Here is a 23140-nt window from a genome sequence, read left to right on the forward strand (position 1 = left end):
CAATCCCCAAGAAGTAATGCTGAAGATCCAAGTCTGACATCAAAAATCTATCATGTAGAGCAATTTTCACTGTCTTGATGGTGGATGAGTGACTCCCTATGATCAACAAGTCATCAACATTGAGAACCATAAATGTGAGAGTTGCATCCTGGTGCAAGACGTATATGTTCGGATCAGAATGGCATGGAGTGAAACCAACTGTCAGAAGGAATGAGTCCATCTTGGCATACCAAGCTCGAGGAGCCTATTTAAGGCCATTAAGAGACTTACGAAGTTGACACACAAGTGAAGGATCATGGATGAACCCTTGTCGCTGCTCCATGAGGAACTCAAGGTCCATCCTTCGTCACGGTTAAGATTGGACAGGGGGTTATAGATATTTATGGCTTCCTAAAGCCTGTGTTTGGAAAAGTTGTCTTCTTTCGAAAGAATTTGGGTGTCTTTTAAGCATGTGTGGTGTTTGGTGGAGAAGGAATGATCAAGTAGGGTAGAGTTGATAACCCACCCATGCTTAATATCTGCAATGTGTTCTTTGATTTTGGTTTTGAAAGAGCGATCAATTTCACCAATGTATGGAATGCCACAAGAACAAATGACTTTATAGAGACAAGAGTCAATATGGTCCCTGGGATCTTTGAGAGAAGGGATGAAGTTTCCCTAGGTTGAAACGGGTTTTAAGGCACAACGAATGTCCTTTGTTAAGAAGGATTTTGGAGATTGTGTGAAATGCCTTCAATGTAAGGAAGGGTGGCAGTGGGTGGGGTGAAGGGGGCGATTGGTTTGGGTTTGGAGAAAAAGATGGGCTTAGCTTGATTGAAGGTTTTGGAGATTTGCTTCTTACTATAGCCATTCAAAAGGAAGACATGGCGAAGATAAGCTAACTCCTGATTTAAGTGTTCCGCATCACAAATATGTAAGGCTCTAATGGTCAAGGTTTTGAGAATGCTTACTTTTTGGGCAAGGTGGTGGTGGAAGGAAGAGTGAAGGTAAAGGTCAATGTAGGTAGATTTGTGATAAACAGTTTGGGCTAAGGTTCTATCTGGTTTCCTGGGGAGAAAATTGTCGAGGAAGGGGATGTGGTTATACGACTCAATCTCCTTGGTGAAAGAGATAGCGAGGGCCAAGCCATTTAGGTGGGCATGAAACTCTTCTAGTTTTTTCAAACTGTGAAGCCAACAAGCATTGTATAGTCTATATAGCATTTCCAACACCTTGATTTAAGGGGGAAAGAGAAGAGAGTGGATTCTTCAAAAACTCCATATAGAGGTTAGCAATGATAGGAGAGAGAGAGAGGGGAACCCATAGCTACACTATCTTCTTGCTCGTAATTGACTCCTTGGAAACAAAAGAATGTGGATCTAAGGCAAAGCTCAACTAATGAGGCTAGTTCATCATTGGTTTTGCGCTTAACAATCTCAATGCAGTCCAAAAGGGGAATTTTGGTGAAAAAGGGACACAATGTCAAAGCTAACTAAGACGTCATGGTTTTCTAATTTTTGGTCCCTTACAAAGTCAACAAAATCAAAAGAGTCTTTGCTGAAAGAGTTAGATTTGCCCGCCAGAGGAAAAATTAAGATACTTCCCATATTGAGCCATTTCCAGCCCTTTTAGAAGTTATCATGGCAAGGGGTGGACAACAAACAAGAAAGCTCAAAAGTCATCAATGTAAATGTTTTTCAAACTCCAATTCAATGATCAAGGTATATATATAATGTTGTTGTATTTCAATGTAAATGTTTATCACAATATAATTGTTCTGGTGATTAATTATATTCTGTGTATTGCAAGTGGAGATAGAGCATTAATAATTTCGATGTCTTCTCCATTTATCATTGATCGGTATATATAAAAATTAGGGACAATCAAGTGACACCTTGATCGGACGTGTCTATTAGACATGGCCAATCAAGATGCCACTTGATCGTGCCTTTTCATTTGCAATACGTAACCAATCTAATGCCGATATTAATCGATGTCAATGCGTAACAATGAAGTCCGATAACTAATCGGTGGCATTAACAATGAAGCTCGATAACTAATCGGAATATCAAGGTTACTGTTTATTGTTAGATTGCAATGTTTATATATTAACACAGATCGTGAAATATGATCCTAGCATGATCGTAAATTTAACATCAGTTTGCATGATTATAATCGGTAAAACCGATAATGTGCCATATATATATAAGGAGAGCAATTATAATAGTAATATCAGATGATAGAAAAAAGTTATAATAAGTGAAGTCTATTATAGTCTATCAATGAGATAGATGATTGAATGAGAGACTTCATTTATCTCTCATTCAATCATTTATCCTACCGAAGCTATCATGTATCAACAATCAATTGTTGGGATTTTAGAAGAGGATACTTATTAGATGAGGAAAGTTGAATTAGGATTGCAGCTACTATGAAACATCCAATTAAAATTAATGTGGTCCCAAAGGTCATGAAAAACTTGAATTCATTTTTTTAAAGTGCTTTCCCTTAAGGTTTTTGATAATACCAAGACGCTTGTCATCTTGTTAGACTAAGGGATTCTGCCAAATGCAAGAGGTAGCAAAGCTTAGGCCTGAATCAAGGTTTGATCATACCAAGACAACCAACTAGAAGTTATATGCCAAGCTAACCAAATGGAATTAAAAGGATCCATGAGTTTTAAAGAAGGGTGCAAAAAGAAGGTTATCTTTCCAATTAACCAAAGCCTAAGATTAATCAGCAGTAGCAAATTGAATGGGGTGTCCAACCAAGCACTTCCAAGGGACCTCTTAATTCAAGATCCTAACAATACACTTTGTAGTAAGATATATACCTTAACCATATGGGTCGATAATTTTGAAACCCCCTTTATCTTTTGGTTGGATGAAACAGACCCATGAAACCTTTCTAATTACCCCCTTTATCTTTTGTTTAGCATCTTTTCTTCCGTTCATTCCTTTATTTCTGTGTACAACACGAAACTTCGCCATTCTTTTCTTTTCTTTTCTTTTGTCAATATCAAGCAGCAAAATATTTTTTTATTACTTGATTTGTAATTTCTGCTTAAAATTGAAGGAAATTACGGACCAACATTGTGCTGGGTATAAAACTCCTTTAATGAGCCCATAAATTGTCAATTTTGACAGAAGCTCTTGCTATCTTTTTTTAATAGTTCAGATTCTGAAGAAAAGGCCTCTAGCCAGTATTCTAAAAAACACTTTTAGTTATTCAAACTTAATATTATCAAGACGAACTACTGTCCGAAATATTTTTGCAAATGGATAAATTTGCAGAAAAAGAAAATTATGGTTCAACAAAAAGTTTAATTTCAGTTAGCAATAAAATATTTAACTAGCCTTCTTGACTAACTTGACTTATCCAATTTTCAATCAAAATGTGCACATTGTTTAAAAGCCCATGCAGTGGATTGAAACAATGTTTTCAGAAAACGTACGTCCTGGTGACTAAGGAGACATGTGGTAATGGAAGAATCAGACAGCCATTATTCATGAAAAGTAGAAACAGAGTATGAGGAGATGGATAACGAGGAACTGTATAGATGAAAAACTCGAGTGAAAAAAGGTGCTACTACTACCGTCCCTCTGAAACTTTTGTGAAGTGAATATCGGCACGGAGGGACATGCTAAAGATGGCCAGCATGGGAAAGCATTGGAAGGAAAATCTCTCGTCTTCAACAATGCTAAATGGTGCACACAAATTTCTTCTCATCCTCTTGACTTCTTAATTGTTCTTCAGTGATCCAGGGGATGCAAATAATAGAGTGGGCCCAAAAATGTAAATAAGAAAATCTTTAAAAATTACAAAGTTTTAGATTTTCAAATAAAAAAAGGTGTTTAGAACTGCCACTTGCATGGCCCAAACTGATTCTCGTGTCAAACATACTGCACTTTCTCTAGTTCAGTGTTCTACATACCGTTACAAATACAACTAGGACTCTTTTCCAAAAAAAACAAGGAGACATTGTGTTCAGGTCTGGATGGTTTAGCCTTTTATGCAAATTTATGGTTTTATAACATAATTACTGAGAGACAAAATCTGCCTCCCATAGTGATTTTCCAAATCCTTTTGTTTCGTCTTTTGCAGCAGTACAATTCCTCAATTATGTTCCTAGGAATAAATTTTAAATGTCGAATAACTAATATAGATGCATATTGATTATGTCTGGAGGATCCAGACTAACAATGAGTGCGACAATAAAGTGATGGATTTATAAGGTTTTCAAGTGAAATTTGGACTCCTTTTTATTTCGATAATATCAAATATAGTAGAATGCATATTGATATTTTAAAAAACCAACTCACAAGTTTTGCCGACTGACCTTGCAGTAAACCGAGAGGTTTTGGATTTGTTAAGTTCCGAAATGCTGAGGATGCTGCAGAGGCCAAGCGACATATGAATAATCAAATAATTTGTGGGAATCAGATAAGCGTTGTCTTTTCTAAGGAGGACCCCAAACGTCCAGAAGAGATGCTTGCGAAAAATCGCAAGACTTAGCAGCTATTTTGAAAAGTAGAAACATTTCAAGGTCATCCTCTCACACAAACCGTAGCCTGCAAGCATATGGTCGTAACACGTCAGACAAATCACATATATCTATAGTAATATTAGCGATCTTTTTATAAGTTCAACTTTTAAGTGTCTTCTCTCGAGAATGTCCAGAGTATTCATATTAATGGAAGCTTACCCAATATGTGTGAGAAATTTCATAAATTGTATGATCATGAAGCTGAACTTATATCAGATACCGAAGGAATGAACACTATGAACTTCAAATTATTGTAAGAGCACAAATTCCTATTGCCTATGCCTATGTGTTATTTTAATATTCTTCTTTTGCTGTCTAGCTTGCACTCAACAAATTCTCCTCATAAGGTATTAACAAAAAGTGGCACAGTGGTAAAAAATGATTATCTTATGATCTGAAGGAGAAGATAATTTTTTATCAATAATTTTTCTAAGACACGAGATCATCCCCATGTTCACTTTAATGATATGGTTTATGTAGCACTATGCTAATATTCTTCTGTTGTATGTTTTTTGCCGAGTCACATTTGCGTATGCTTGAGGATAACTCAATTATAAAATTTTCGGCTATTTCAACTAAGTCAATCGGCTTACCTTTCTAATTAGAGTTTTCAAAAACAATAGGCACAATAGTTAGAAGGTTTTGCAAAACCGAGTATATTTTCAATCGCTGCATGTTTGATCAAAGCATATTCTACGTAAAATAAAGCGCTAAACATCATATTTCTGTTTTGCCAGTAGGATTTGTTGTTCAAGTCCAACATAAATTTTAACTGTCACTGGGATCGAGTAAAAAGTTTTTGAGAAAATTTGTCTTAGTTTTATAACAATATTTTAGATAACATATTAATGAGAAACTGAATGTACCTCCATTTTTATCTCATAATGCACAGATTTGTCTTTCAAACTGTTTGTTTCATAATACGCACGTGTCTTACAAACTGTTACACTTAACCATGAAATCCTCTGATCCTTTTACACTTCATTCTCACACATTCTTCCAATTCTTTAGTTGCTGCTGACGGGTCGATTACTCCCATTGGCGAACTATAAAGTACACTTGTAAAGAGTGAGCATGCAGGTATTCTTATGTCTCACCATATCCATGAGGGATGTGGTGAGACATGTATCGATGAGTAATTTAATCAAGAGTGGTTTTGGGCCTCTAGACGGGCTTAAGGAGGATAGTATGAACCTTCACTTTCGCCCATGAATTCTCTCTCACGGAACTGAAGGTTTTGACAGACCAAAAAGAATGCTCTCTTAACGAAGGGTCGGTCATTTGGATAATATTTATCTTTACAAAGTGAAGATATCAAGGTTTTTTTACAAGGAGTATTGGGTCAGCTATCTTTTCCTTATTCTGTCCTATTCTAGACAGCATTGAGGAGAAGATTGTAGCTATCACTCTTCTTTCCCTAAATTTTTCTTTAGAATCTTAAGTGGGAGCGTGATCCTCGAGGCAGTGCTACTGCTAACTGCTCTATGATTTGTTTTGAACATAAAGGGTTAGATCTATAGGTATAGCCAACATTTATTATTCCAATAATGAGAGAACTGCTCTCCGAAGATTGCCTATTGAAGAAATCCCTGAATTCAATCGGCTTGTTTATGAAGATTTCAAATTATGGTGGATTTCATTGGAAGACAATGGTTCTACCCCTGAAATGGTGATGGGGAGCATGAATCTCAGTACTACTTCTGAAACAGGTTGAGGCTTTTTTCTGCCAATCACCATAGGTGTCATGACTCTTTTACATTGGTTCATATGTTCAAATCAAGGGGTTTAGGATCAATAAGAGATTAAAATTGAGCTTATTTGATTCAGCAAGCCTTTTCCTTTGTTGACTCTTGCTTCGAGAAATCAATGAATGTTGTTTCTGAAACCATCTTTTCAGACTACTTTCCCATCCATTTTTTTTGGTATAAAATTCTTAAACAGTCCCAAAATGCTACGTCCCATCTCTTTCATAATAGTAAATTTTCTTCATGAGAATACTATGGCACTGACTCGATCAAATTGGAACTTAGGCCCCTGGCACCACAACAACACAGGGTGGATAGAAGATGGGAGGAAGCTATATCAAGAACGACTTTCTTAGATTTTATGGTAAGCAGCTTGCTCAAATAATGAAAAGGGTCAATGCCACTACTATGAAATGGAGTTCAAAAGAATTATTGCTCAGTGGAAATGCCAACCTTTTGATGAGAATCTTCAATTTCATGCTGCTTCAACGAAGCACAAGCTGGGAGTCGCTGAGTTAATAGCCAACAAAGGATATCAATTGTGATCCATGATTGATTCGCAGAAGTCGACAAATTCTCTCAAGCTCCTAGATCAAGTGATCCACAAGAGTATGAACTCAAAGGCCCAACTGTGTTAATTTAAACAAGCAGAGAAAAGATATAAACACCACATAACAACTGAAAGCAAATTAAGACAAACACACAAAATAACACATAACACAAGTTTTAACATGGTTCACCACTAAGTGGCTACGTCCACCAGAAAACAGGTAATAACTTCATTAATGAATCTGTATTACATGGGCTGCACACAGCCATTATATAATCATATTCGGATATGAAATGAACAGTTGGGAGAATGCGAATGGTCATGTGACCATTGGGCTTCATATACCCAACAATCTCCCCCGTGAAGACCAACTGGCACAGCCATGCACTAGCATCCCTGCTTCCATTTTCGAAATTCACATTACAACCAGCCTGCTAGATTTTAGCTTCGCGATCTTCTGCTTGCATACACTTCAGATTAATCTTCTCCAAACCAAATCAGAGTTATAAACAGCATCTCCTACTACTATTTCAGACACAAATTGACCCATTATTCCATAACCAGGAACACTACATTTGACAGATTCAAAATATATTATTCCATCACAGTCAACAGCACCTATGCTCCCCCGTAATAGAAAATCTAAAGAATTACCATTGCCGGGTTCTAATACCCAAACACAAAACTCCCTATTCCAAAATTCAAATGTCTCCTCTTCAGAAAAATCCCTTAAATCCTCTTCTTCCATAATTATAACAGATAACTCTTGTAGTGCAAAACTTTCAACCTGTTGATCCTCCACAAAAAAATTGGTGGCACTCTCCATCTGGGAACTTTCCAAATCGTTCTTGAACAGAGCATCGAGAAAATTTTGATAATTATTCATTACCTCAGGCAAAGCCAACTTCAGCATCGAATCACCAACATCACTACAAGACTTCGGATCATCAATAGTAGTTACCTTGAAAAAGTTTCTATTTTTCAAACTCTCTAGGCACTTCTCACTCTTTGGTGTGACTCAATCATACATCTTGTCATAGTTTTTGAGAGCACCGCAAAGCACCAGATCTTCCTGCTCACCAACACTGTTCATCAGTTTGGAGAAACCAGTGAAGGGGATTTGATCAAGCATGGTCCATCTGGGCCGGATGTCCACAGAGCTCTTGAACATTGCAAAATCTTTTTACTTGGGTTGCAATTTTGTCCCACTTCCCACACCAACATCCATTGCTGATATATCTTGCTTATGAATCTCAAGATTATCAGGCTGTCTAAAAAAGATTTCCTTAAGCGTCAAATTCTTAAAAAAATAGTCTTCTGTTTGAATTCCACCGTCCCCATTGCCAGCGCTACTCCTATTCCGAAGCTCCATTTTTTTCTCAAGGCTTCTAAGCCTCATAGCCAAAGAAACTGACCATGGATTAAACAGATGCACCTGCCCGTAAATCTCTTCCTCAACCAAGGCCTTCGCTAGTCTGCCAAGGTTCGAAATTCCTTTACTAACGTCTTTTTCAGTGTCTAAAATATGAGACGACTTCTCAATGTCCACATCTCGATTCACATCTTCTCCATTATCAAAATCATTTATCCCAACATCGGCGTTGTCTGTTCTGCTTATATCAGGAAACCCCAAATCAACCTTCACATGCACTAGCCACATCATCGCCATATGTTCCTCCACTTCATTGCCATGTTCATGCATTTGTCTATCCATACTATCAAAAGATACCAAGTACTGAACGACCTGAACTCAGGTGACCCACGTTCTCCCCTCAACGCACAAAACCGTTACAATTTCGGAATCTGTGAGCTTTAACAGATCCGTTACAATAAAATGGTTTGCGAGGATAAAAACGGTTACATCCAAAATCATTACAAATTCTCCTGTCATTAGGTTTGCCAGGACCCAGGCAGCGAACAGATGGTCTGTTAAACGCATCACCGAATAATAGTGTAATGCTTCTTTGATCGTGTCCAGAAACAGAGGAGCATTATTAATTTATTATTGGTCTCCTGCTCAACGACTATTAGGGCAATAACTTGCCCGACCCTAAGCTCTAACATCCAAAGTTTCACATCGCCTCTAAAACCAAACCCAACATTGACTGATTCAGCTAACTGAGCAAGCTTCATGCGCGCTTTCTCATCTTTCACAATTAGATCTGTGTATTTTTCACTATTACCCGCTTCGACAGCAGTAGATAGAAAAAATTTAACTTTATCATGAAAGAATGGGAAGTCTTGAAGCTCGTTCAAAGGCTGCATGTGCTCCCAATCATGTGCACTGGCGGTCATAACCGCTTTCTTGCGATAGCCCTTCATGACGCTCGCTCCTCGCATCATGACTTCCCCCATCTATATGCCATCTCTGGTCATACTGGCCATGGTCACCAGATTCTTCACATCAACTTCTGCTAGGCTTAAATTCCTCACCCCCTATCTAAACTTAAGTCAAGCTTTTTCTTTGCCCGGACGCCTATCCCATTCCATTTTCCAAGCATAGGAAACCACCAGACCCATGGTTTCTATGAGGCCGTAGCCGTGAGTAATGGAGAAGCCCAGCTCTTCCATTTTCCACAAGATTGCAGCAGGTGCCGGGGCGCTGGACATGAGGATCTCAACCCTTTGAACCGGAAGTTTCCGTTCTAGTTCTTTAGCAGATCGTTTCAGAAGCTTAGCCTCCTCTTCTTTCGCTTCAAAATAAATTTCACGTGCTTTCGCAACTTGGCGGGACGCCTGAAACCGCTTGGAGTGATGCCCATTGTCCTCCGCTCCTGTCAATGGCTGCTTTCGCTTCAACCCAAAAAATCGTCTTTGCACTTCTTCATCTAAGTCCATAGGTTCGTAGCCTTCTATGAAATTATCTGTGCAAAGGTTGTCCTCATCATCATGGGAGTGCTTCTTCATTTTTGCCATGGCCGTGCCATCTATAGAGCCCTCCGAAGCCACCATTTCTCCCAGGCTTCCTTGCCCTGCTACCTCACTCTAATCTGCACCCTCCTCATCCCGAGAGTCAATAGCAGATTCAACTTGGGTTTCCGATGGCATACACTCTTCCTCCCGCACTCCACCGAGACATCATGACGTTCAACCTTCACCACACAAACGCCTACAACTTCCCGGCCATTAATAGTTTGGCCAATAAGTGCCAAAGCTGGCTCAAGAGAGGAGCAAATAAGAATCCCAACATCCTTCTCTTCCCCTTTTTCTTCCAACCATCCCACCAATGTACGCAATGCTTGAAGCATAGTTTTACATGGAACATAAAACTGCCATAGAAGTTATGAATTTTACCTTCACCTTCTTCCTCCATCTCTACTCAAGCCAACCGTGGCTCTGATACCAATTGTTAATTTAAACAAGCAGAGAAAAGATATAAACAACACATAACAACTGAAAGCAAATTAAGACAAACACACAAAATAACACATAACACAAGTTTTAACGTGGTTCACCACTAAGTGGCTACGTCCACCAGAAAGCAAGGAATAACTTCATTAATGAATCTATATTACATGAGCTGCACACAGCCATTATATAATCATATTCAGATATGAAATGAACAGTTGGGAGAATGTGAATGGTCATGTGACCATTGGGCTTCATACACCCAACAACTTGATATAGGTCAATCCTTTGTGGAGCACATAAATGGCATCTTCACTGCCCAAGAAATTACCCCTAAACACAATGTTGCTCTCAGAACTTGCTTAGATGATATTCAAGTTGTTTTGTACTCCTCAAACAGTTGTTCTTCTTGAAGTACTTACAGAATGTCCTCATGCGAATGGCTAATAATATTCAAAGTTAATCATTGCTTCACGAGTGATATGTTCTTTATGAAGTGCCTATAACAATACTTTCATTTTAAACCCATATTTGGTTCTTAGTATTAGATGAGACCAATCTAAGGATAGATCCCCATTTTAGCTGTAAAGATCCCATTATCTTAGCTGTAAAATATCTAGATAAACATAACCCAAAGGCTGATGGAATATCAATTGCTACTACATCTTGAATCTCGATGATGTTTACGCATGCATATAGGGTGAGTGGAAGATCTTTTACAATCTCTCTAGTCTGTACTTTTTTTCCATTTAATTGCATGATCGAGGGGCTCTTTCAAGGTTTTTGTAGGTTAAACCCAAAGAGTACACAATTTTCTTAGGCATAATTGTTGTGGTTGCACCAAAATCTATCATGGAATTATGCAAGACCACCTTTTCAACCTATTAGGGTCAAATAAAAGGGCATATGTCTGGGTTTATTTACCTTTGTGCCAACAATATGAAGGGTGATTGGGCGATCGATGTGTGCAATTATATGTTGTCCACGATCTTTTTAATCCCAAACTATTGGTTGTATTGGTCATCTTAACAAAATCTTCCTGCTTCTTTAGAGATTCTTACAACATATTTGTTTTGCTCCAAGATGGATAAAACATCCCATATTGAAATACTGGATGTCATCTCCTTCAATTGGTCCACCACATATAGCATTCACTGATTCGAGCCTTTTGACAAATTGAAAGCTACCCCGAGACTTAGGCTCTTCAACCATAGGATTAGACACCATTGTAAATTAAGCTGGAACAACTTCATTTCCTTGCCTCCTTATCATCGGGTGGAAATTTTGAGTATCTAGCATTCTTTGTATTGCTGGCTCTAGATGCAAACCTGTAACTAGATTATCCACCATACTTCTCTTCAATCTTTTGAAATAACCAGATTGTATTTCTAAAGCCTTGAGGATAATGGGGTCATTAGGAAAAAAATGCATCCTTATCTTTGATCAAAAAAAAAATCTTGTTTAAAAAATAATCTTCTTCTTGTTCTAGAGACACATCTTGCATTTGTGTTGTCAGAACTGCAATCTGAGGCCCAACAAATTGACAAGAGGACTCTAGCAATGCCACTCATGTTTTCGTAGATGCTTGCCTGTGTTATCAAAACTGCAATCTGCAGCCCAACAGACTGACAAGAGGACTCTAGCGATGCCACTCATGTTTTCGTAGTTGCTTGCCTATGTTAAGCTCTACTCTCTTTTGTAAATTTATCCTCAGACAAGCCCTAAAGGAATGTGCATCATTGAAAGAAAAATAACACGCAGTTGGGTCTTCTACATAGTTGTTTGGCATAGGGATCGGATATCTTATGGCACTGGAAGGTATTTTCTGCAATGGCAAGTGTACAAGTATAATTCGATTACAAGGTTGTGCAAAACCTTGCCCTTGGTTTTGTTCATTCTAGAACCTATTAGGCTGAAAAGGAGGGCGTTCGCCCACTTTCCTTGGAAAGTGGGTCAAGGATATACTACCTATTGCCTTTTGATATTAATAATCTCTTTCAAGAAATTACACGGTAAGTGTTTCACATCATCCATCTCCAGTTGCACTTGGAGAATGGGAAGTGGATTATTAGGATAGGCATACATGGATAGTGGAACAAATTGTGCACTTGATATGGATGGATTGGTTTAGGTTACTTTTCCGATATCAAAGTGATAATTTTGGGAACATAAGCATAGGGGGTCTAGGAGGACTATTTGTTGAACCCAAGGCTCCTAAGACTAAGAGGGCAAGGAGAGTGGGGAAGCGGGGAAATCAGTCCAAACAAAAACTAAATGCAGCACATAAACAATTAATCAACAACACACATCCAACACATGAACGCAAAGATTTATAAATGGAAAACCCAAACAAGGAAAAACCACGATGAGCACCTACCCACAAAATATATCCACTATGTATATCAAATTACAAAGAAAAGAGCTAACTTCTCTGAACTTGCACACCAAGGCTAATTGCTCATGGGTCAAGATACAAAAAGAATTTGCAAAATCTGAAGCTAACTGCACTCAAGGCAAGATACAAAATAGAAATGAAAAAAAGGATCTCCTGATCATGAAGTTGTCCTTGAACTCTGCATCAAGAGACCAACATCAACACGCACAACTTTGACCTCAACTACCAACACTCTGTCTCAAATATCTGCCACAAGCTCAATACAGCTTGCATATCATTTGAATACAACTCTTCTTTTGCTCTTTACCGAACCTCACTGATTATCCTCACATCTATATTCATCACACTTTCCTTCCACACCTCTTACACAACTCAATCATACACATCCTTATATACAAGATAGATCATCAATACTTAAACCAAGTCGGCCTGAATCAAAATACACTTTCCGAACCAAAAATTCACAAACTGATCCACTCCAGGAGAAAGAGGGGACCAAAAAACAACTTCCAAAGATCAATTCACTGATCCACAATCACCAAAACATAACCAACAGCATATCCACACACTACAAATTCATATAAGCAATTATCGGTCAACAACATATTTTCCAATGCAAATAACTCAAATCCGAATCTCCACACGCTATGGTGAGACCCATAACATATCCAACACGCTTCCACAAATCATATACGGACCTAAGGATAGGTCTAACATAGAATCTCACAACCACCAACGATCAATGCCACAACACCCAGAGAATACAAAGATATTTCTGGACCACAGAACCATCATATCCATAATACTGAAACTATATCCAATGAAAATAACAACAACACTCAACACCAGCAATAGATCCCAAACTCAAACAATTTTGGAACGACCAATAGAACAACTGCAACATCAGCAACACAGCAAGATAACTCTATGCAACAAACATTCCAAACAATCTGGAACAGGTTTGACATCAATAACAACCACAGCAACATATTAACGCATACTTCCAACAATCTCCCCCTTTGTTATTGATGGCAACACTTGATGACACCTGCACCTCAAAGAAGAATAGTGTTGCTCAATATCTCTCTTAGCATATACATCACATTTTTGCACTATCTCTCCCAAACTCAATTTTCAAACTACTAACTTAATCTCTTCAAACTTGCTCAATCTCTCCCCCTTTGCCATCAAGGACAAAGATCATAGCAACACTGAACACACCATTGCTCCCCCTGAGAGCAGTCACAGCATCAATCCAAGAAAAAGAAATAGGCATGAAAGCTCCCCCTAGAAAGATGCATCCCCGTAATGCACCTAGCTAGGAGGGGCAATGACCCCAAGCTTCTCCCGAAGAAATTCAAATGTACCCTTTGCCAATGCCTTAGTGAAAATATCTGCAACCTGCTCTTTAGTAGAAATGTATTCCAATCTAACCTCCTTTTCAGCAACTTTCTCCCTTAAATAATGATATTTGATTGAAATATTCTTTGTTCTTGAATGCATAACAAGATTCTTTGAAATGTTTATTGCATTTGTATTGTCACACATAATAGGAATTGCTTCATCATATGTTACCTTGATATCTTTAAGAGTCTATCACATCCACATTACCTAAGTACAACAAGATGCCGCTGCAATATACTCTGCTTCAGCAGTTGATAGGAAAACTTAATCTTGTTTCTTACTGAACCAAGAGACCAATATGTCCCCTAAAAAAAATGCACCACCACTAGTACTCTTCCGGTCATCAACACTTACAGCCCAATCTACATCAGTATTGGCTTTTAACATAAAATCTCCACCATTTTTATACCAAAGTCCATAATCCACAATACTTTCAAGTATCTGAAAAATTCTCTTTACAGCTTCCTCATGTGTCACCTTCGGATTTGCCTAAAATCTAACTACCAAACAAACAGTTTGCATGATATCTAGTCTGGACACAATCAAATACAACAATCCACCAATCATCAACCTGTACTTCTTTTGTTCAACCTCCAGAGACTCGCCATAAAATTCTCTTTACAGCTTCCTCATGTGTCACCTTTGGATTTGCCTAAAATCTAACTACAAGACAAACAGCTTGCATGATATCTAGTCTGGACACAATCAAATACAACAATCCACCAATCATCAACCTGTACTTCTTTTGTTCAACCTCCAGAGACTCGCCATCTTTGTTCAACTTGCATCCAATGATTAAAGGAGTTGTAACCGGTTTGCAATCATCAAAACCAAACTTCTTCAACATTTCCTTCACATACTTCTCTAAGAAATAAAAATTCCATCTTCTGATTGAATAACTTGCTACCCAAGAAAGAAAGATAATTCACCAATCATTGACATTTCAAATTCTTTCTGCATCTCCTTAGCAAATTCTTTACATAAACTATCATCTCCTCCAAATATAATGTCATCAACATAAAATATAACAATTAACAACTTATCTCCGTCAATCTTGAAATAAAGATTACTGTCTGTTGTACCTTTCCAAAAATTTTGTTGATGCAAATACCTATCCAATCTTGCATACCAGGCTCTAGGTGCCATTTTAAGTCCATACAATGTCTTCTTCAATCTGCATACCATATCCGAATCTTCTATCAATCTGAATCCATCTGATTGCTCAATATAAACATCTTCTGGATCTCCATTCAAAAATGTTGATTTGACATCCATTTGATAAACTTTAAAGTTCTTGCAAGCTGAAAATGCAAGAAACATACGAATAACTTCCATCCTTGCTAACAGAGCAAAAGTTTCTTCAAAGTCTATACCTTCCATCTGAGAATATCCTTTACATACCAACCTTGTTTTATTCCTCGTCACTTGTCCTTGCTCATTTAACTTATTCTTGAATACCCACTTAGTTCCTATTACATTCTTATCCACCCGTCTAGGTACCAGCTCCCAAGTCTTGTTCTATTGAATCTGATTTAGTTCTTCTTGCATTGTTTTTACTCAACTGTCATCTTTTCTTGCTTCCTCATAAGTTTTCGGCTTTGTCATGGATAGAAAACAATAATTAGCTTGATCTTGAGCTTCTGCAATCTTTCTACTTGTCTTAACACCTTTTGTCTTATCTCCAATTATCTGATTCTCCAAATGATGCTTCTAAACATACTTAGCAAGAACTTTCTTTGAATTCTCTTCTTCTTCTTCTTCTTCATCATTTGTTTCCTTCTCTTTGCTTTCTTCTCGATCACTTGTCTTCTCTGGAACAACTGGAACAATCTCATGTTGGAATCAAGGAACATTGAGAAGGGGGGGTGAATCAATGCTGCAATTTTTAACATTCTTAATCTGTCCTTTAAACCACTTAATGCAAATGAATAAAAGTAGAGTGCAAAAACACAAAACAATTAACCACAACACAATAACAACAGGATTTTTACGTGGAAACCCGATTAAGAGAAAAACCACAGTGGGATTGAGACCCACAATATCAATATACCTTGTTAGAAGTATAATAATATTACATGAGGGGAATGCACATGCATTCAGCCACACTACCTAGAGTTCACTACTCAAATTACAATGAGGACTACAACCCTGGAAGGTTCACCGCCTTACAAATGATTACAAATACTAATTGGAATGTCTGAACTAATAAACAGCATCTACAAATGCCAAAAACAGTTCCCGTTAAGCAAACCGCATAGTCTTACTCTGCTCTGCTTTGCTGCTTTGTTCTGATATTCTACTATATTTCGAAGCTTAAATCTTTCAATCGCACACTTGAAGTTGAAACTACGTACAATCACTCATACACACCTCACACATCATTACCGATATCAAAAAATGATCAAATCAAGCAGTCTTATATATCCACAACATCAATTTAGGTCTTCTTCCTATCGGCCCAAAAACGCATAACACACAAATGAAGCGTGTTACCCTAGTTGGCTCAATCCAATCCAAAACAATCATGTGGACCAAAACAAATTGTCCACACGCTTTCCATATGTCGGCTTAATATCCTCGAACGCAAACAATCACCAAAAATACTCTGCACAATCCGCATAATGAATATCCACATGTTATTGCTAATGAACACTGTTCTACTTGAAAACCTGTCTACCGAATCTTCCAACTCACTCAAAACTCAACACCGGAGGCCATCAACCTAGAATAAGGCATATTACACGTCCACAATGCTTCTCCGAGATCCGCAACACCAAACACTCAACACAACTAATCCGCCAACCAAATTATTGTACACTATCGGATACATTATACTATCTCACCAAACCTCACCGAACCTCAATCTCTCTTCCAATATGAATGAATCATGAACTACGGATTGGATTTCTAACTCTAGTTGCCATCAATGACAACATCTGATCAACAATGCAGTGTCTCTTGCCAACAATCTCCCCTTTTGGGCATTGATGGCAACACTTAGTGAAAAATGACTAAGTGCCGGACCAAAACCAAAATATTGTACACTGCAACAAGAATCTATCAATTGGACTCCAAGAATCAACAACTCCCCCTAAGAATAACATTTTTCACTCCTCTACACTCCCCCTTTGATATCAATGGCAAAGATAGGGTCCCGAAAATAAAAAATTCAAACCAAAAATGCTATTTACATATGTACACACAGTCCTTACATACTCACAAAAATTTGAAGATGTCTGCATAAGAATTCTTCAATGTACCCAAGTGGCTATCCCAACCCTTCTTCAGACTCTCCATTATAAGACTGTTGAAAAGGTAAGCTTGCACCTTTATTGTTTTTAGATCTATCGGATCAATGTTGGCTAGAGCATCTTGAGTATCTTTCAAGGCACTAAACATAATATCTAACTTAGGAGTAATGCAACTCCGAAGTTCTCCAACTCTTGCAATTATTCTCTCCCTGTCATGATTCAAGATTTTGATTTTCTCAAGCAATGATATCACTTGATCTTCATGATTGCTCAATAAAACTAACAGAAGGTCAACCGACTGAGATATGTGTGCTACCTCATCCTCATGCTCCTTAGACTTCTTCTCAATGTCTTCAATGAACCTTTTCAAAGATAGGCATGATTTGTACAAGTTGCCACCTTCGGATAATCCATCCTTCATGCTCTTCACATAGGCGTCTAAAGTGACTCTGTCCTTGGCAATCATCTTCTTCAATGTTCAGAGCCTCTTAATATCAAACTCATCCGACACTTTCTCCTCAGTAGATTTATCAAAAGATTCAAAGAGATTGTCCACAGAGTTGATTAGACTTTTCAACTGCCTAGATGGTGTATCTAAAGTATCCTTCTGAAATGAAGGCATTAATTTCTCCAAAATACCGGATGCCAGGGTTAGCAACATACTATCCTCAGTGTGTGACTTCAGAAGATCCTCACTAGCCTTTGCTTGAGCAAATGAAGCTAACTAAAGCTTCTGGATGGGGGACAGAGAGGCAAGATTAATAGGACCTTGCACAAATTCCGGATCATCAATTATTTGCTTTCCCTTCACTGGCTCTGCAATGTCTCTTGCTTCTAGAATGATTTCTTTCTTTACCTCTACCTGCACTTTCTCTACACCCTTCTCTACAGTGTCTACCGGAGGATTCTCAACCTCATCTGCTTTCACTGCTTCACCCGCATCAACTATATCCTTATCTTCTACATCCTTCACATCTTGATCATCAATCAGTACTTCCAAAACAGAAGTAGCATCCTTTGTCTACTCAGTTTCCTAAAATGGCATGTTTTGTGCTTCCGAATGAGATTCTTCTTGTCCTTTTACCTAATTAACTTCATATTGATTCTCAAATAATATTTTTGTCAAAATTCTCTGTTTCTTTTGCAACCTCGTCAATTTTCCCAAACATGATTTTATTTACTCTAGTCTTACTCCTGAACTCATTCTTTGCTAGCTTAAGTAATCTTGCAATCTCCTCTTTAGAAATCACAAAGCATAAATTAACTAGTACATATTCTTTCAATCTCTCATCTTCTTTATTTGTTGTTTGTCTCCTAGCATCCAAAATTTCATACAAGCTCTTGGGTATGACTAACATTAGTTCAATTAGAGCTTTACTATATACATTCAAGTACTCTACAGTTGCTCCCTCTAAAGTTTTTTTACCGTTCTTGTCAAAATTTTCATACCATTTTGATAATGGCTTCAAGTTACCATTCTTTGCAACTTCATTCGCAATTTCATTTAAAGACGTAGGAGGTTTAACTTCAAGTTTTCCTTTCTTTAATGCCTCATCAATTCCAAATGGTTTTGATTTCTTACCGGATTTAGTTTCATCGGATGGTTTCTCCTTAGTAACCTTGGTGGCCTTAGCTGCTTTGGCTTTAACCTCCTTGACTGCTTCATCAAATTCAGTTTCCTCATCATCATCTACAATCACAAATCTGACTGACTTCCTCTTCTCATCACCAGTGGATGGCTTGACTGATGGATTTGGTCTTGCAAGCTTGCTAGAAGGCTTATGTGAACCGAAGGAGGGAGCAACACTTCTTGATTGCCTTGGCTTAGGTATAGATGCTTCCGGTTTAGCTTTCTTCTCCACCTTAACAGTCTGCTCCTCAGAGAGGATATTCTTCTCTCTTGCTTCCCGAACTACTTCCTTAGTTATTCCCATGCTCTCTTCAAGAGCCTCAACTTCTTTTCTTACTTTCTTCTGTATCACCGGATTCTCGAATTGTCGATGTAGCTTTAAGTTCTTTTCTACATACGTCCCAAATCTTTCCTCCTTGGGATCAACCGATTTGCTTAGCATATATTGTGCATAAATATCCAATATTTGTTCTTCCACCTCATAACCCATAGGCATAATCCATACCATCCGGGGCTCCACAACTTCCATTAAGCACTGATTCGTATCCACCATAAAACAGATTGTGTCTTGATATTTTTCCACTATGGACTTAGGGATTCTTTCCCTCTCATGCATTTCCTATTGTAAATTCTTGAAATATCCCTATAACTTCTTATTCTGGACCTTACAGTCATCGGAGTTGTACAAGTATTCTCTGATTTGAACTCCTATCGGCCTGTCAAAGGCCCATTGCACCTGCCCAACACCCGGAAGCTCATTCATAAAGTAGAAAAACAAACATAGAAGCAGAGTTCCATACTTAAAAGGATGTTTCTTGTTCTCTTTGATCTTCCTCAAATTCTTTATCAGCTCACTCCAGAGCAGTTCACAAAGGTCATATTTCTTGTTTTCCCTCATCATTTCATAAGCGGCATATATTGCAGTACCGGAGACGGAATTCTCCCAAATGGAGTAATAGATCTTATATCCGATTACCATAGAGACAAATCTGATGCCATGCTCCAGAATGTCGTTTATAGTCATCACCCGTTTGTCAAAATTCAATCCGGTTGCATTTGTCACAATATCATTCTTTGCAGCCTTCAAAGATGGCAGCTCTCTGGATGCACATAAACCTGTCACAACTTGAGTAACAATCTTCATGATCTTGTGTGGCTTGTTCAACCATATAAATTCGTCGAGCATTCTGCTCCATATGTACCGGATCCATTCGGGTTCATAGAACATCGAAAATCTAACAAACTACGCAAAACCCTTGTCTTCCAACCCTTGAAATTCTGGTTTCAGCATTGAATTCTTATTAGAGAGTTGATTGTTGTACAAATTCAACATGTGAGTGCTTCCCAATTCCTCAATGGGACAGTGCGTGTAAACCCTAACATCTTCAATAAGCAAGACATCGTAGGGCATCGATGAAAATACGCTTTTTGGATCGTCTTCCACAAAGATAAATGGATGATGTTTGAAATTCGCTCGTGCACGCTCAGTGATATCAATAACAAGAGGGGTAGCAACACCAGATGCAACCATTTCTGAAATTTAAGACTTCAAACTTAAAAAGTTTTATCAATAAATACCTTGATCACCAGATTAGGGTTTCTTGCCAAATCTCCTGAGAGATCTTTTTTCACGCTTCGATCACTGAAAATTTTGCTTTCAAAGCTCTTCAAACACAAAGTGATAAATGAAGTGGTGAAATCACTTTTTATCTTCCACAATCCTAACTTTTCCTTGTAATAAATGCACTTTGCTCTAATACTTCTAGATACTCTACATTCCACAAAAATCTTCTGCAGACCTTCAAATCTGCTCGAACTCTTTCGAAAATCCATCCAAAATATCTGTGATCATCATATACACCTTTGCAACCTGTCGAAATCAGACGTAGATCTCAAACAGGAGGTTTATAGGATTTCATGATTGTTTCCCCCAAGGCCGAATGTCTTAGCTTAGTTACCGAATGAGGTTCTAGCACCGAAATCAGGTGCGGACCCACTTCCTACATCATCATTGCTCTTTTTAACCCAAGTCTTCTTCATCTAATCTCTGATCTCATCAACTTTCACTTTTCCCTTCTCATCTGCCTTCACATTCTTATTCTCGTCTTTCGAACCTCTTCTATTCATGTTTCTACTTCTGCAATACTTAGCAATGTGACCAGATTTATTGCAAGCATAGCAAACAACATTTCCTTGTCTAGGGCTAAAGTTCATCTAATTTCCTCTTGATCTGCATTGATTAGCAACATGTCCAAACATACCACATGCATAACATCAAACATTTCTCCTATTTGGAAAGTTATTTATCACACGTTTTAATTCATTTGCCTTATGACCATACTTATTGCATTTGAAACATTTACCGGAGAAAGATGGACCATTATTGATCATCCTATTTCTGCATTGACTAGCCATATGACCAAATTTATTACAAACAAAACAGTTACCATTGAACTTATGAGCATTAAGTTGCCTTACTGGAAGCCTTCTTAAATTGTTCTTTTGCTGGGCTGATTTGAAGCTTTCACCTTTTTCAAATCCAAGACCTCGTGTCATTAGCATTCTTCTGACAAATGAGCATCTCATCAAGCTTGGCTAAGCTGATCGGGAACTTCTCCTTGTACTCATTTGCAACATCAAGATCATATCTAAGAAGAATGATCTGCCTTTCAAGATCTTCATCATGTTGTTTAGAGTCTTGCAAGTCAAGCTTCAATTGTCTATTCTCATTCTCAAGTTTGCAACATTCTTCAGATTTGTCTTTCAAGGACTGAACAAGCTTCTCCTCATTCTTCTTCCTTTCCTCAATCTCTTTTGTCAATCTCATCACAATAGATTCCATCTCATTTTTTTGAACTGTATTAGCTCTAGCAAGTCTCTCACACTCTTTTGTCTTTTCCTTCGAGGCTTCTTCATCAATGCTTTCACTTTCTTTCTCCTTCGGTTTGTCAACAAGTTCCTTTCTCTTTTCCCTTGACTTGTTCAATTGATCTTTCAATGACTCAATGAAGTTCTAAACATCCTTAAGGCTTGCATTCACTTGCCAGACCTCAGCTTGTGATTGATCAAGATCTTCAAGTGCAACAAGGAAGTTGTTGTCTAAGACTACTGGAATCCATTGATTCGCTTTCCCGGACCCTCCTCAAGCTTTTAGGCTTCTTTCAAGGAACTAGGCTCTGATACCAATTGTTGGAATCAAGGAACACTGAGAGGGGGGCTGAATCAGTGTTCTGCAATTTTTAACATTCTTAATCTATCCTTTAACCCACTTAATGCAAATGAATAAAAGTAGAGTGCAGAAACACAAAGCAATTAACCACAACACCATAACACCAGGATTTTTAGGTGGAAACCCAGTTAAGGGAAAAACAACGGTGGGATTGAGACCCACAATATTAATATACCTTATTAGAAATATAATAATATTACATAAGGGGAAGGCACATGCATTCAAGCACACTGCCTAGAGCTCACTGCTCAAATTACAATGAGGGCTAAAACCTTGGAAGGCTCACTGCCTTAGAAATGATTACAAATAATAATTGGAATGTCTAAACTGATAAACAGCATCTACAAATGCCAAAAATAGTTCTAGTTAAGCACAAATCACAGTCTTACTCTTCTCTGCTCTGCTGCTCTGTTCTGATATTCTTCTATATTTTGGAGCTTAAATCTTTCAATCGCGCACTTGAAACTGCGCACAATTGCTCATACACACATCACTATCGATATCAAAAATGATCAAATCAATCGTTCTTATATATCCGCAACATCAATTTAGGTCTTCTTCATGTCGACCCAAAAACGCATAACACAAATGAAACGTGTTACCCAAGTCGGCTCAATCCGATCCAAAACAATCATGCGGACAAAAACAAATTGTCCACACGCTTTCCATATGTTGGCTTAACATCGTCGAACACACAAACAATCACCAGAATTACTCTGCATGATCCGCGTAATGAATATTCACACGTTACTACTAATGAACACTATTCTACCTGAAAACATGTCTACTAGACCTTCCAACTCACTCAAAACTCAACACCGGAGTCCATAAACCTAGAATAAGGCATATTACACGTCCACAATGCTTCTTCGAGATCTACAACACCAAACACTCAACACAGCTGATCTGCCAACCAAATTACTTTACACTACCATATGCACTATACTATCTCACCAGACCTCACCGAACCTCAATCTCTCTTCCGATATGAATGAATCATGAACTACGGATTGGATATCTAACTCTAGTTGCCATCAATAACAACATCTGATCAACAATGCAA

At 38.0% G+C, this 23140-nt stretch overlaps 1 protein-coding gene and 1 long non-coding RNA gene across 5 annotated transcripts in view; one reads left to right on the top strand and one right to left on the bottom strand.

The window, feature by feature from the left end:
- LOC131055126 (uncharacterized) overlaps positions 1 to 23140 on the bottom strand; it is a 60588-nt gene that overhangs the window by 27571 nt on the left and 9877 nt on the right. For both annotated transcript variants that reach the window (XR_009108134.2, XR_009108140.2), the window contains exon 2: positions 4319 to 4550. This is a non-coding gene — a long non-coding RNA (uncharacterized LOC131055126). The remainder of the gene's footprint in view (positions 1 to 4318; positions 4551 to 23140) is intronic.
- Positions 1 to 23140, top strand: part of LOC131055107 (serine/arginine-rich SC35-like splicing factor SCL28) — a 74955-nt gene that overhangs the window by 21682 nt on the left and 30133 nt on the right. For 2 of the 3 annotated variants that reach the window (XM_057989757.2, XM_057989765.2), the window contains one exon: positions 4326 to 4494. The exons of the other annotated variant lie outside the window; for it this stretch is intronic. In XM_057989757.2, coding sequence (XP_057845740.1) covers positions 4326 to 4494 — 169 coding nt within the window. Of the gene's footprint in view, positions 1 to 4325; positions 4495 to 23140 lie in introns of those variants that run through there. 3 annotated transcript variants of the gene reach the window in all.

Source organism: Cryptomeria japonica, chromosome 2 (assembly GCF_030272615.1).
Source record: "Cryptomeria japonica chromosome 2, Sugi_1.0, whole genome shotgun sequence".
NCBI lineage: Eukaryota > Viridiplantae > Streptophyta > Pinopsida > Cupressales > Cupressaceae > Cryptomeria > Cryptomeria japonica.